Source organism: Vespa crabro, chromosome 6 (genome assembly GCF_910589235.1).
Source record: "Vespa crabro chromosome 6, iyVesCrab1.2, whole genome shotgun sequence".
In the NCBI taxonomy this organism is placed as follows: Eukaryota; Metazoa; Arthropoda; class Insecta; order Hymenoptera; family Vespidae; genus Vespa; species Vespa crabro.
In genome coordinates, this window is record NC_060960.1 from 10,182,004 (window position 1) to 10,196,991 (window position 14,988).

Below are 14,988 nucleotides of genomic sequence, written 5' to 3' on the forward strand. Positions count from 1 at the left end.
ATAATAATAGACGATAGATTAAACAAATAAAGATATATATATATATATATATAACATTTATCATGAATATAAATTAACGATACAAAAAAATATCTTTTCATAATGAAAGTACAAACATTGTGTATAGTAATGATTATGTTACAGTGAAACGAACATAAAACGAGTCAGACGAGTAAGAGAAGAAGAAATACTTTAAAAATAGTTTCAAGTAGTTCTGATATATGGTATGAAATAATACGATACAATCTGATAAAGGTATTATCAAATGATTCTCTTTATTTTATCAACAATATATCTTACTTTCATATACATGCTTTTTTATCCAAGAAGGTCCTTTTCATTCTCCCTAGTTTCTCTCTCTCTCTCTCTCTCTCTCTCTCTCTCTCTCTCTCTCTCTCTCCCCATTCGAGCAACGTAGCAATCGATTTGAAATCCAACGCATGCCCTCCTCGTTTATCGTGGTAAGAGTTTTGTTCACTCAGTCCAGTGGCATCAGAGCTATCAGATCAAATACGTACTTTACAAAGGAGTTATGTTATAAAAGTTTTCCCTTCTTATATTATTTCCAAGTGATTACAAAGCAAAAAGAGAGACAGTCATTATCGATTCGGCAAAACTTTAATTCATAATATCTGCATGCTGTCCAATCTACGGGTAAGTTTTATATCTAATTAAATTTTTATTTGCCGGAAAGAACGATGCCCATTCCATACTACCACGCAGTTTATTGAAAGAAAGGAAGGATCGGTGGTGGGAAGGAGTACGATGACAACCTGATGCTTCGACCCATTCTTAAATGTTTCCTTATTGTAGAAAATGTTTTCATTAATTAAATCAATTAAAAGGGAAGTCAAATGACGTATAATTAGAGAGCTTATATTATAAAAGAAATGAGAAGAGGGGAAGGATAAGGGGGGAAAAAAAAAGAAGTAAAGAAAAGAAAAAGCAACAAAAAAAAAAATGTGAATGTTTATATTTCTTTTTAATTACATTCGAGTTTTCTCTTCTAAATATTATTTCATTGTGTTCATTCAAAGTAAATTTGTAATTGGGGAGGGATGGGAGAGAGGGGACAAGATGTGCTTTATGGGAATTCAAAACTTCGTTCTCATTTTTCAAAAAGAGAACAGCTGTTGTCACGCCTATATGATAGTTGTCGGTCAAGTGGTTGTGTGATTTTTTTCAATTAATTTAAATCGCACGAAATTACATGTACAAGTAGAAAAATCTTCTTTTCATAGGTATTAATTTTAATCGAATTAAAAAAAAAAAAAAAAAAAGTTATATATTCGTCGAAAATGAATGGAATAATCGAAGTATTAGTTTCGTAAGATAAAGTTATATGTTTTAATTGTACTTCATTAATGAACTTTTTAAAACTCTAACAAAAGCACAGGCAAAACTTTTAAAAACAATTTAAAGTTCATTTCGAATGTTTTAATATTGTTGATTATAATTTGTTGGAACATAAATCTCTTTTACTTTGAAATTTAACTTAGATACGCATATTGTTATTCATATTTTTTATATAAAGAGTATAAAAATACGAATGCATTCGAACATCGGAGTACGATAGAGAAGAGAAGAGATTATAACATTATAAATATATAAATTATGCGAATATAAAGATCACCCCCTTTATCTCGCAGTTTTCTTTATCAGTTTATTCTTCATAGTTATGGCAGTCGAACGAAGCATTAATAATTTAATTTATGTTACAAATTATAATTTATGCAATTTTCAGTTCCTCTCTGTTATAACAATTTTATGCTACGGTTCACTCGTATGCTTGTTCTTTAATTTAATTTAGTTTAATTTAATTTAAAAAAACGCTTATATCCCATTTAACGTTCACTATCCTCATTTACTCGGTCAAGTAGCATTCCTATGACTAGACTGGATCCTTTTTAAGTACTTTCGTTAAGTGTATATATATATATATATATATATATACACACACACACACATGCAGCAACCTGTAGCTACCTAATAAACAAACAAATAAAAATGCTGAAACGATTCCCGAACCATTATCCGTAATGGTCGAACGTGTTTCACGCAGTTTTCTTTATTGTATCCTAAAATGTATCAGTTATTAAGAATACACACACACACACACACACACACACACACACACACACACGTACATTCGTTTTTTTCGTCTTGATATAATAACACATAAATTTTTTTTCTAGCCCTTTGGACAAGGGAGATTAAGAGGTAAACGTTCTATAAACTGGCCTGACAATTGGAAGATTATCTATGGGGTATAAGAATTTTTGGCACGGAGGATTAGGGCTGTTATTGCTCTGTATCCTTCATCATGACATTCTTGCTGACGGTGACGTCGGTGAGTATTTAATTTACGATTATTTTAGTTAATGCTAATGATAAACGTTCAAACGATCAAATTCAATTTCATTTTATGTCTTTTACTAATCAATTCTATCCAACTTTATTTATCCTAATAATTTTAAACTCCAAGCCCGTTTTTGAATGTAAATTACGAATTTATATTGCAATGGGATTGACGAGGTATTAAAGGGGGCAAGTATTATCATATAAATTGCGATGGAATTAAATACGTTACGTCAGTCGTCCTTTTTTTTCTTTCTTCTTCTTTTTTTTTTTTTTTTTATTATTATTATTATTATTGTTATTATTATTATTATTATTATTATTATTATTATTATTATTATTATTATTATTATAAAAGAAGAATTTTTAAATAGGAAGTAAAATAAAATCGGTGTAAGAATTTTTTTATCTTCTTTCAGTAGGACAAATCTTTTTTTTTTTTTTTTAAATTAATATTTCGCACAAAAAAAGAATTTTCACATTTGTACGTATTTCTTTGTACCTTTTTCGTTTTTTTTATTTTTCCTGTCTATATTAAAATTAAAGAATTAGCGAGCTTTGGAAGCTCTCTGATGCATGCGAAACGTAAGTTGGTAATTTCATTTCTTAGGTCGCTTATATGATAAGTAGTATTATCGATTGATGGATTTAATAAAATGTGAGAAAAATTACTTGTGCGTTTTCCTTTCTTTTCTAGGAAATAAATTCATTCCATAAACTCTTTCTCTTTCTCTCTCTCTCTCTCTTTTTTATTATTTCTTCTTTCATTTTAATTCTTTCAAACCCCTGCACACATTCTCAACGAGACGACATAAAAATGTTTATTATTATTTTAATTTCATTGATATGAGAGGAGAATAGAACTCAAAGGATCTCTCCAAAATAAAAAACATATTTTTTTCTTTTTTTACGATCTTTTTCATATTGACTGTATTTCAAAAGATTGCCGTTAAAGTTTGTATCCATCCCATAAACTTAACTTCCATCTACTCAACGCAAACTTTTCTATTTCTATTATTACCTTTCAGAAAGTCACGTTAATAAACCTTGACCTTTTATTCAGAATTTTTAGAACTTTCATTTACGCATACCTGTTACAATCATTACAATTTTTATTTATTATTTATCTAATCTTTCAACGACATATAAATAATATATTTAATTCAATTTAAATGCTAATATTATGTACTATATGAACGAACGGAGAATATAAACAAAATAAATGAAAAAAATTCGTTCGATTTGAGAAGAATATTTCTTTAAAAAATCTCTTTTTTTGTTATTTATACAATTTTTAAATGATCCTCGACAAATATTCATGATTTGTTCGTTTGAATGAATGAATGAATGAATGAATGAATGAATGAATGAATGAATGAAACGCACTTAGATTTTTTCCCCATATATATTTATCCTATATATATTTATATATATATATTTTTTTCAACATATACATGTGTGTATATATATATATGTATATGTATATGTATACTTACATAGTTAACTTTCTCGTATCGAAATCGATATCGGAAAATAGTTGAACGATAGCCTAGGGTCTAGGCTTTGTTTGAATGCAGCAATACGTATACATACATATATATATATATATATGCATATATATATATATATAACATGCTTCGGAATATAGTTCGTCGATAAGCTTTGTTCAATGTAAATAGTAGACTCATATCGTAGCACGAGCTGCAAGAGAAATTCGGAAGTACTTTTGAATAGCAATGTTAAAATAAATGAGGCGAATAAGGGACAGAGTTCGATTTTCGCCCACGTTCTTAGCAACAGTTATTGAGCCGTACATCTAGTACAGTTAGCTAGCAGCCACCGCCTTCGACTTTGGTGTCTCTCTTCGAGGCCATTTTCCACGCCCATATTCTTTCATATTTTTCTCCTTATGTATATAATTTTCATTATATACATGATCCTTTTCATTAAAAATTCTTTTTATATTTTACTTCTCCACTTTCTCATCACATATATCTATCCAATCATACTTTCTAATAAATATACGATACCCCTTTGATATTTTCATATTTGTTTAATATTATAACATACGGGTTATCGATATCACGTGGGAAACTATAAAATTCTGCAAACTAACTGCTTCTCTTTATTTCTATTGTAATATTTCTATATTTCTATATTTTATCTATCTATCTATCTATATATATATTTCTCTTTTGTCTAATGCAACCAAGTTACGATCTAATCAGCGAAATCTGCTGACCACCACTTGTTGCCCGTCATTTAATAACCGAATTGAAACATGATAGGTGGTTGTTATTTCATTCATAAGTTGTGTGCTAGTTATCCTATCCTTTCTTATCTATCTTTTATTGACAGATAGAAAGATTTTTTTTCTTTACTTTAAGTTATAATAATTTATATATATATATACAAATTTTTATTAAACGTCATTTAAATCTAAAACGTCAGTCATTATATTTATATTCATTATTTTTATCCGTAGGCTGTCGATTTAATATAAATCTTTGCGATTCTCAAACGGAAGTATGTTATGACGGTGAGTTTTTAATAATTTTTTTTATAATGAATATTTATATGATTTTTTGTTTATCTCTCTAGAATCATGATCTCGAATTTTATTTATTCCGTAGATTTAGCTTTTGGAAAATGTATACCTTTGTATTCGAATTTTGAAGAAGATGATCTATATCAGTAAGTTTCATAGTTTATAAATTGATATTATCAGAAAAAATTTTATTGAAATTGAAACGACATATCTATTGTACGTTTATTAATATAGGTATAAATTAGATACCGAAGAATTGAACGTCTTACGATTGCAATTGCAAAGATTGGAAATTGAAGGATATAAATGGTCGCATCCATATACTCAGTGTATCTTACGAACGTCCTTAGATAATTTTCGACATCGGTATTATAAGATTTTTTTCATGATTTATTAAATAATTTATTAAATAAAAAAAAAAAAATAAATAAAATAAAATAAAAGAGAGATTATATATTTGTTAATATTTATTATTAGATTAACGCAGGATCTTCGGAATTGTCAATATTTAATGGAAAATAATAGATACCGTTTGAAGGATGAAGATATCGTCGAAGATAAGGATAAAGTAAGTGATCGGTCAATTGTAAAAAGAGTACATACAACTTTGATCAAAAAAAAAAAAAGAAAAAAAAAAGAAATAAATAAATAAAAGAATTTCTTTGTATATAGTATATAAATTATATATTAATGATAATGTAAAGATGTAATCGATTTTCATTGCAGCAAACAGTTCCCTTTGCAATAGTAAAGTTTACACCTAACGATGGCAATTCTTATGGTGAATTTGCCAATGAAATATATTATCCACCGGGTAGTCATGACGAATCAACAAGATTATTTCCAAATGATAAAGAATTTTTAGATCTACCTAAAAATGATCCTGAATCAGAACATATGCGTCAATTATATAAACTAACGTATGGCTCAGATCCTTACGATAAATATTCTTTGATTAACGATGAAGATTTCTATAAAAGAAAAATGCATAAAAAATCTTTAACCTTAGACGAAGTCAAAGCACAAATTTATCAATCTCAACCTTATCGTTCAAACTCAAAGGTACGCAATACAGCGGGCTTTGAGATACTTAAAGACGCTTTAGATGGTGATAGTCCAATAAGAAAACTTAATGGTGACATGAACTTTCAAGAAACGAGAATGAAATCTAAAAACAATCTGGACGTATTACATAATGATAAATTTGTCTTTGACGAATCATACGATGGTAATTTTGATATTATTCCTGAAGAGGATTATGAGAAAACTTTTTCAAGAAAATATAAACAACATCCGACGATATCTACTATCGAATTTTTAAACGAGGAACCATTATGGCGTGATAATACCAAGCGACATATAAATATCGATAAAAATCTGGATTATCTAAATAAAAATCTTGCTAGAATTAGGATGGATTTGCGAAAAGATGAAGATGTTGATTTGCCAGATGAGGATGCATTGTTTACAGAAGGAGGAATGGTGCAGTCTTTGAGACAAGCAACGGATACCGGTGGTGGTAAATATTAATGTTAAAAAAAAAAAAAAAAAAAAAAATTAATATCAATTAAATCTTCTCGAGATTGTATAATTAAATTATACGAATAGAAATTTCATTTCAATTTGTTTTAATATAGAAACACCCTATGGCATTCATGTTGACGATTTAAATGCACTTTTATTGAGACGCGAATTGTCAGGTTTTAAGCGACGAGAAAGGCTCGATGTTAAGAAACCAGGTCCGTTGTTTTCAACGAATAATCATATATTTAAAATGCAAACCCCTATCGCTCAAAAAGATTCCATGATTGAAACTACGACTGAACAAGAAGATGATGATAATGTAAGTTTAGATCTACAAATATATTTGATACACTATGATATCGTATATCCTGCTTCTAGAACGATCTACCAATTTCTTTACCCGTGAAGAAGGAATGGAAAACCAACATACCTTCTATTGAAAAATCTTATAAAAATGTAGACACCGATCATGTCTACATTGAATTTCAACAAGAATTTCATACTTGGGAAGAAGGCGAGCGCGTTGTTGATGAGGTACTTACGAGTCACGTAATTAATCTTAATTTAATATAATTAAGATCAAATATATTCGAAAACTTTAATTTCACAGGTTTGTAAACTATTAGGTTTAAATTCTGGAACTTTAACAGACATACGAGTTGGACGCGCAGAAGTAACATTCAAAGTTACCAAAAATAAAAAAAACTTTAACGCTACCGACGTTGTAAATAAGATCGGTGAGCATTTATTATAAATATATATGTATATATATATATATATACACACACACACATATATATATATATACGATAGGAAAAACGATAGAAAAATAGCGAAAGTGATATTAATTTGATAATTTTTTTTTTTTCTTTTTAGATGACATAAGAAACAATTTACGAGAAATTCTAGGTGTAGATGTGATTCGTGCAGGCATTGGAGATAAGGTTTTATACTATCATTATATTATAAATGAAAAATATATTGCATGAATAATAACTTATATTTATTGTTAAATAAATTTCGTTCTATGAGCGTGGATATTCGAATATATCGAATCGGATCGAATTCAATAATTGGATTCGATTCGAATTTTAGTTATCTATATATCCAATGATTATTTTTTTTCTTAAAAAAAAAAAAAAAGAAAAAAAAAAGAAAAAAAGGAAATAAAACCAATTTTATCTACTTTAAGGCAAAATTACCAGCGACCTTGGAAGTGCCAAACGATATAGAAATGAGTTCCACCTTATTTGGGGCGATAGTGGCTGCTGGAATAGCAGCTGCAATAACAGCTGCAGTAGTCACCTTGGTAATAGTACGCCGGCATGCAAAATCTCGAGAGAAACTTGCAGGTCTGGCTACACCTGATCCAGAAGCATCAAAGGATTATCAAGATCTTTGTAGAGTAAGAATGCAAGCTAAACAACCTACAGAAAAACAGGAACCATGGCGTTTAAGCTCGTCGCGCGAAAATGAAGGGAATAATTTCGTACCTGATCGTTCGAGTACGTCTTCATGGACCGAAGAACCTGCTTTTTCAAGCATGGATATATCAACTGGGCATATGGTTCTGGTAAATAAAAATAATTTTAATGTAATATTATGTTAGAAAATATTTGTTTTGTTTTGTTTTTACTATGACATTTTAATTAATGATATTTGTAATTATAGAGTTATATGGAGGATCACTTGAAAAACAAAGATCGCTTAGATCAGGAATGGGCAGCTCTATGTTCCTATGGATCAACCTCGAATGATGTTGCAGAAAACAATACTAATTCTAAATATAATCGTCCCAATGCACCACTTCCCTATAATCATTCTAGAATTGTATTGAATGAACTGACAAATGCTAATAATTCTGACTATATAAATGCATCCACTATTGTAAGTATATCGCATGAAAAATTATGTATTCGTTAATGTTTTAGATTGTCTTTTCTCATTATTCTATTTTTCTTATATAACATATTTGATAAAATGCGCACGACATTCGTTTTCTTTCGGATGCCGCACATGAAAACAAAGAAATCGGTAAGTCACACGATTAGCATGAAGAATCTTTTCAGAAAAGCAGAAAAATTATATTGAATGAATAGTAAAAAAAGCAATATCGTTAATTTAGCTTGAATAAAAAAATATTTATTTCATAATATTAAAAAGCATGAATAATGGTTACATAAACCGTTTATATTAATTTGTAAAATGATAATTTATTTGCTATCACCACATGCGCTATTTACAAATACACACATATAAAACATGTATAGTCATGAAACAACTAACAAGTGCGAGAAGAAATGTAAGGTAAGTAGCAATTATTTACAAAGGGAAAATTATCAAGAATAATGTGGAAGACATTTGAAAGATTAGAAAATAAATATAATATTTATTAAAAATCATTAATTATTATGCATTGTAAAAAAGCTTTCGTGTGACTTGCTTATATTTTAGAAATATTTATGCTAATCTATAATTATCTTCTTAAAGAAGATATTTATCGATCATTGATTTATATTTTTTTAGACGGATCATGATCCACGAAATCCAGCTTATATAGCAACTCAAGGACCTTTACCACAAACAGCAGCAGATTTTTGGCAACTTGTATGGGAACAGGGTAGCGTAGTTATCGTGGCGTTAACTCGACTTACCGAAGATGGTCGTGCTATGTGTTATCGTTACTGGCCAGATCAAGCAGAAGGATCCGAACGATATCATATTTATGAAGTTCATCTAGTTTCGGAGCATCCATGGTGCGACGATTATTTGGTCAGATCATTCTATTTGAAAAATCTTCTTACTAGTGAAACACGTACGGTCACGCAATTTCATTTCCTCTCTTGGCCAGAGGATGGTGTGCCACACTCAACCAAAGCACTATTGGAATTCCGCAGGTACATAAACGAAATATATTTTGAATAATTTCCTTTGTCTAATTGAGATTGATATATATTTAATTGAATTAATATTTTAGGAAAATTAATAAATCGTATAGAGGTCGATCCTGTCCTATTGTTGTTCATTGCAGGTAACTTAACGAGAATTACATAATCTAATATATAATAATAATAACTTTATAGTAACTTGTAAATATTATGTGTATATGATTTATGATTTACGAGAAGCATACATATATACTTGTTTTATAGCGATGGTGCTGGACGTACTGGTACCTATTGCTTAATTGATATGGTTCTAAATCGTATAGCAAAAGGAACAAAGGAAATTGATATTGCGGCTGCTTTAGAACATATTAGAGATCAAAGGCCGAATATGGTTGCTACAAAACAACAATTTGAATTTGTATTAATGGCTGTCGCAGAAGAGGTACACGCTATCTTAAAGGCTTTATCCATTCCTTCGAACGAAAAATTAACTACTACGGGAAATGGTTCCTCTTCACCTACGAAATCTAATCAGTGATCTATTTCTTCATCGAAAATCCGGACTGGCAACCATAGGGAAAGTACTATATAATTAAGTCCAATGTACCTTGAAAAATGGCCAAATATCTATAGTAAATGTATAATCATATTGATATTCTATTGGAGTAACTACTGGTTTCTTCTAGATTTCTTTTCACTTTGCCTTCTAATCAATATTATTCTTGATCATTGTATACACTCTTTATGATGATTCTCTGATTGATTTTAAAATCGGAGTATATGAGAAAACAATTAAGCAGTTTAAACAAATGGATATACAATAATGAAAGAGTTCATGAATATATGAACAATTAGAATATTAATGTCAATTCAATAATTGACTAAAGGCATTGCTTCTTACAATTAATATATCGAACTCTCCCAGTATATTACTCTGCATTATTGCAATAAACTGATATATTTAAAAAAATCTACTTCGTCCTACAAAATAACAAATATTAAAGTATAGAAAATATTTCTACCTCAATACGCTTCTAATTTTATTTTACTTTGTTTAAGTATATTTTTTTTAAATAATTAAGTGTTATATATTTTTCGATGCATAAGTCAGATACGGCCTAGAGAAATATAATTGAAAGTTAACATAATTTAAAAGTTACGAATAGTATACGTTTCACATATAGAAACACGTATAAAATAAAGAAATTCTATTATTATATGGTATTAAGAGATGCTTTATGTATTAAGTATTTTTCTGGTTCTGATATTTAAAAATATTTAAAAATGATCATCGCATAAGAAATACAAAAATGAATAATTTTTTCGTAGCCATTTTAAAATCCAGCTAAAATAATTAAATAAATCGTATTAAGTACGTAAATATTAAAAAGCTTTTATTTAAATATAATTTATTGATTGTCCTATATAAACGAAACGAAAGTAAAAATTTAAATGGTAAATATCAAATTATATTATTTTATATTACTTTGTTACGATTCGTTTGTATTTAAATTTCTTGTGTCCGATATTAGAAAAGCTAATATCGTAATGTTTTTAATAAAAATTGATCTTTTATCTATTAGTACATATTTTATGATAACTATGAAAAGGTGCTAAAAGCTTGTATACATCTATATTAGAATTATATGAAATATTTTAACAAAATCTTTAAAAATTCAAATTTCGTTGCACAATTAATCTAAATAACTATTTTGAAAATGCTATTTGTCATTGCTTTTATTCACATATATATATATATATATATATATATATATATATATTAATCTATAAGAAGTGATTGGAATGTACCATTATACACCTATTTGTTGTTGAGTAACATTATCATTACAAGATATGATAATAAACTCTGTTGATGTGGTAGAAATGGCATAGACTGTATGATGTATATCTCAATATTCTAATATTATAATATTCTAAAACAAAGCATCATCTATTTGACTAAAAAATGTTTATATTATGCAAATGCGATTTAAACATTTTACTGCAATTTTTTAAACAATATTTTTAATGAAAATTCTATTATTTTATAGAATCAAAAGAAAAGCCACTTAAATTGCATTGAACATTATTTTATTACAAACAAGATATTATAATAATATAATTTCTTAACAAATAATTTCGTTTGTTTATATATATATACATGTATATATTAGAAATTTTGTCTAACATATTTTTTCATTATTACTTGATAATTATTTAGCATACGATTAAATTATGCATCATGTGCTAAACTACAATGATGTTAATATTGTATCAATGTATAAACGTATAAATGTGTAATATTCTTGAATATATTGAAAACAAGAATATGTACGTCCAAATGAAATATGTGAAATATGTTTCCTTTTTGTGTTGATTATCAGTTTCTATTTCAATAATTAACCAACTTCAAATAACGTTCATATTTTTATAAAATATTACTCGTTGTCATTTTATTTACTACATTATTTTGTAAATAGTCAATAAAGTGGCAGAACGTATTTTTCATCATTATACATATCAGTAATTACTAATCAAATAATTATATTTTTAGCTATATATATATATATATACATCTAAAAATTTGTTAAACATTATTTTAATCTGATACAAAAATAATATTCTGATATATGATATAATTCTATATTTAGTAAAAGGAAGTAAACATCTTCAAATACTAAAGTACAAAATTAAATGCTCCCTTTTAATTATGCTTTGTGCACTTAATTTTTATGCAAAATAATTTTTTGCTCAAAATATAAACACGAAATTCATATCTTATGTAACTGTATTTTATTCAAATGAACAAATAAATATTCAGAAAGAACAAATCGTAACTTAGTTTCTAATATTTACAAATATATATAATGATATTTTTCCATATTATTTTATCTACAAAATATATATAGTTTCAATTTTACAATTTTTTATTATTTTTGTTGTGTATTATCCGAGATAGTATCAGGGAATAAAGGATCCCAAAAACCTGTAAAAATAATACCTTATAAATACTCACGTAAGATGTATGATATTTTCATACATCTTATATTAATGTCTGTAAAGATTCAAAAATATATGCATATATGAAAATAATTATGTAAATTATATTTATACCTGGTGGTGTTGCTTCTCTGGCATAATATACATTTTTGTGACGTGAACATTGATTTTTCCACATTTGTACTTGTTTGTCAGAAATACCAGGTTTATTTTTATAATACTATGAGAAAAAAAATTAGTATACATTTAAAAATAATATTACTGAAATTGAATAATTCTATACATATATTTTTACAATATGAACAAAGTTACTTAATTTTCTATTACTATCTATAATATTTTACCTCAGCACATTCCCAACAACTCCATTTTTGATTTTTTACTTTATCATCTTTTTTAGTTGATTTATCTGTATAGATATATTCATGGTCATTTTTTTTCATATTTTCAAGTCTGTAAATTAAAAAATTGTACAATAATATGAATTAATAATGTTTGTTAAAAATTTTCTTGAGTAAACTTAATATAATACGCATTATACCTAAGTAAATTTTTATTTATTTTTTTATTTACATTATTAATATTATTCTCTTTCTGAGAATTTTCTTCAAAATATGTTTCATCATCACATGTATATTGAAGTGGATTTAATTCAATCTGTTTTGTACATGCAATTCCCTCATAATTATTCTTTTCAGCAAGTTTTTGTTTTGATTGAATATCTTGATGAAATGTCAAGCACTTTTTTTTGATATTATCAGTATTCATCTCTGGAGATAAGAAACCATCATCATCAATAAAAAAATTTGGATTTTTTGTTGAGCACACTTTATTTTGCATTTCTATAGAATTATTACAGGACAGAGCAGTTACTTTTATATGGTCAGTCTTTTTAAGTTTTCGTTTTAACTTTATCCGACTTTCATTTTCTAATTGTACGTGTTTGTAATTTGGACTACTTTCTATTACATCCTCAAATATCGCCTCATTCTTATCATTAACATCATTTAAATTTATAATATCAATTTTTCTATCACTTATAGCTTCACTTTGCATTATATTTTCTATGGAAGATTTACAATTGAATAGAAATCTTTTAGATTTTTTTATTGTTACATCTTTCTCAGTAGAAGTTAGAGTAGTATTATCTACCTCTTTTTTAATATTATAAAATGGAAGTGTTGTTTGTCTTAATTTTTTGTCATCTGATGTTGTATGAAATTTATAATATATAGGACTTCCTTTCTCCTTCATTTGATCCTTTTTAGGACTAACTAAATTATCATTCAACTGTTGTTTATTTTGATGAGTTTTCTTAAATAATTTTTTTCTGTTCTTCTTATTACATTGTTTATTAACTACGGGAGTATTACAGACAACAAAAGGAGAACAATTATTAAAAGATATATTGTTTAAATATTGTTCAGACGTTATACAATTATCGCCAATATTTTGTTCATTATAATCTGATTTGTTATTAGTTTCCACAGTACACGGAATAATTGTATTGTCACTATTCATAGAAACTTCATTTTCAGAAATCATATTAATAGACTTTTCATCTTTTCGCATAAATATTGGACTTTCAGGTAAAATAAGATTTGTTGATTTTTTACAAGGAGATTGATATATAGTGTCATCAATATCTATATCCCTGTCAAACAGGGATTTTTCTAAAACGTCATTATTTTCTTTCATAAAGCTTTCATTTCTTTTTCTATCATTGATTACTTCTTCTTCATCCGATAGATTTTTTTGATACTTGAATTTTGTTAAAAATTCAACATCTTCGGTAAATACGTGTATAGATTTTAAACTAAAATAAATACAATAAAATGTCATTTATTATTTACAATATTATTATAAATAAAAAAATTCTAAAAAAACTATAATCTTCAAATCAAATTATTATGTATAAAACAATATATATACTTACACATTCTCTTCCTTCCATGCTTCTTGAATTTCTTTGTGTATAGAACTATCAACTCCATAGGTCTTAACTAAATCCAGATATTTATTCCACAATTCTATAAAAAAATTATGCAAAAATGAGATATTTTCATTTCTTTTAATAACGTAACCTAAAGGATACATAATATTATAACATATATAAATACATACATAGATGCGCGCGCACACGCACATACATACATATATACATACGCACGCACAATTATAAATACATGATTAAATATAAATGATAACTAAAATAATGTTGAAAATTAAAGATTAACCTTAGTGCTAAATATATAATAAAGCAATGTCAATAGATTGCAAATAATAGATATTATTATGCGAATATAAATATTATCATTATCTATATAATAAAAATATTATATTAAGACAGAATAATGAGAAAGTTAAACGGTATTGTTTTGAATATATATTAATCTATGTATATTAAACTAAGGAATCCCTATAGATAACAGAAAATTGGTACAAGTTACAAATCTTTTTTTATTATGATGAAAATGAAATATATTTACTTACTTTGATACTGCTCGTACGCCTTTTGTAAGATTAGAGCAAAGGTCTTGGTAGCAATCTCAGCGGTTTCATTTTCTACGGAATAATTAAGCCGTGGAACGCTTGACATCATTGTCAATGCTTTTTATGAGGTTAGGTATTGTTAGGCAGTTCGATGCCCTCTTTATTTTCTTTTCCACG

At 27.1% G+C, this 14,988-nt stretch overlaps 2 protein-coding genes across 5 annotated transcripts; one reads left to right on the forward strand and one right to left on the reverse strand.

Moving 5' to 3' along the window:
- The first annotated feature begins 467 nt into the window (after positions 1-467).
- Positions 468-11,665, forward strand: LOC124425218 (receptor-type tyrosine-protein phosphatase-like ida-1). Of its 3 annotated transcripts, XM_046965268.1 has the most exons (17): positions 468-654; positions 2,196-2,350; positions 4,844-4,897; positions 4,992-5,052; positions 5,141-5,272; positions 5,384-5,474; positions 5,633-6,425; positions 6,544-6,749; positions 6,809-6,964; positions 7,041-7,167; positions 7,307-7,374; positions 7,623-8,003; positions 8,102-8,317; positions 8,459-8,464; positions 8,957-9,327; positions 9,408-9,461; positions 9,583-11,665. In XM_046965268.1, the coding sequence occupies exons 2-17, from the start codon at positions 2,263-2,265 to the stop codon at positions 9,854-9,856; spliced, it is 3,078 nt and encodes a 1,025-aa protein (XP_046821224.1). In that variant the 5' UTR covers positions 468-654; positions 2,196-2,262; the 3' UTR covers positions 9,857-11,665. The 3 variants fall into 3 exon arrangements, with proteins under 3 accessions (XP_046821224.1, XP_046821226.1, XP_046821225.1); XM_046965269.1 differs by lacking the exon at positions 8,459-8,464 and having other exon boundaries at positions 469-654; XM_046965270.1 differs by lacking the exons at positions 6,809-6,964; positions 7,041-7,167; positions 7,307-7,374.
- A 427-nt stretch (positions 11,666-12,092) lies between these two features.
- Positions 12,093-14,950, reverse strand: LOC124425219. Of its 2 annotated transcripts, XM_046965271.1 has the most exons (6): positions 14,812-14,950; positions 14,255-14,348; positions 12,860-14,134; positions 12,663-12,771; positions 12,433-12,538; positions 12,093-12,304 (listed from the first exon to the last, which is right to left on the reverse strand). In XM_046965271.1, the coding sequence occupies exons 1-6, from the start codon at positions 14,918-14,920 to the stop codon at positions 12,249-12,251; spliced, it is 1,749 nt and encodes a 582-aa protein (XP_046821227.1). In that variant the 5' UTR covers positions 14,921-14,950; the 3' UTR covers positions 12,093-12,248. The 2 variants fall into 2 exon arrangements, with proteins under 2 accessions (XP_046821227.1, XP_046821228.1); XM_046965272.1 differs by lacking the exons at positions 12,093-12,304; positions 12,433-12,538 and having other exon boundaries at positions 12,892-14,134.
- Positions 14,951-14,988: the final 38 nt, after the last annotated feature.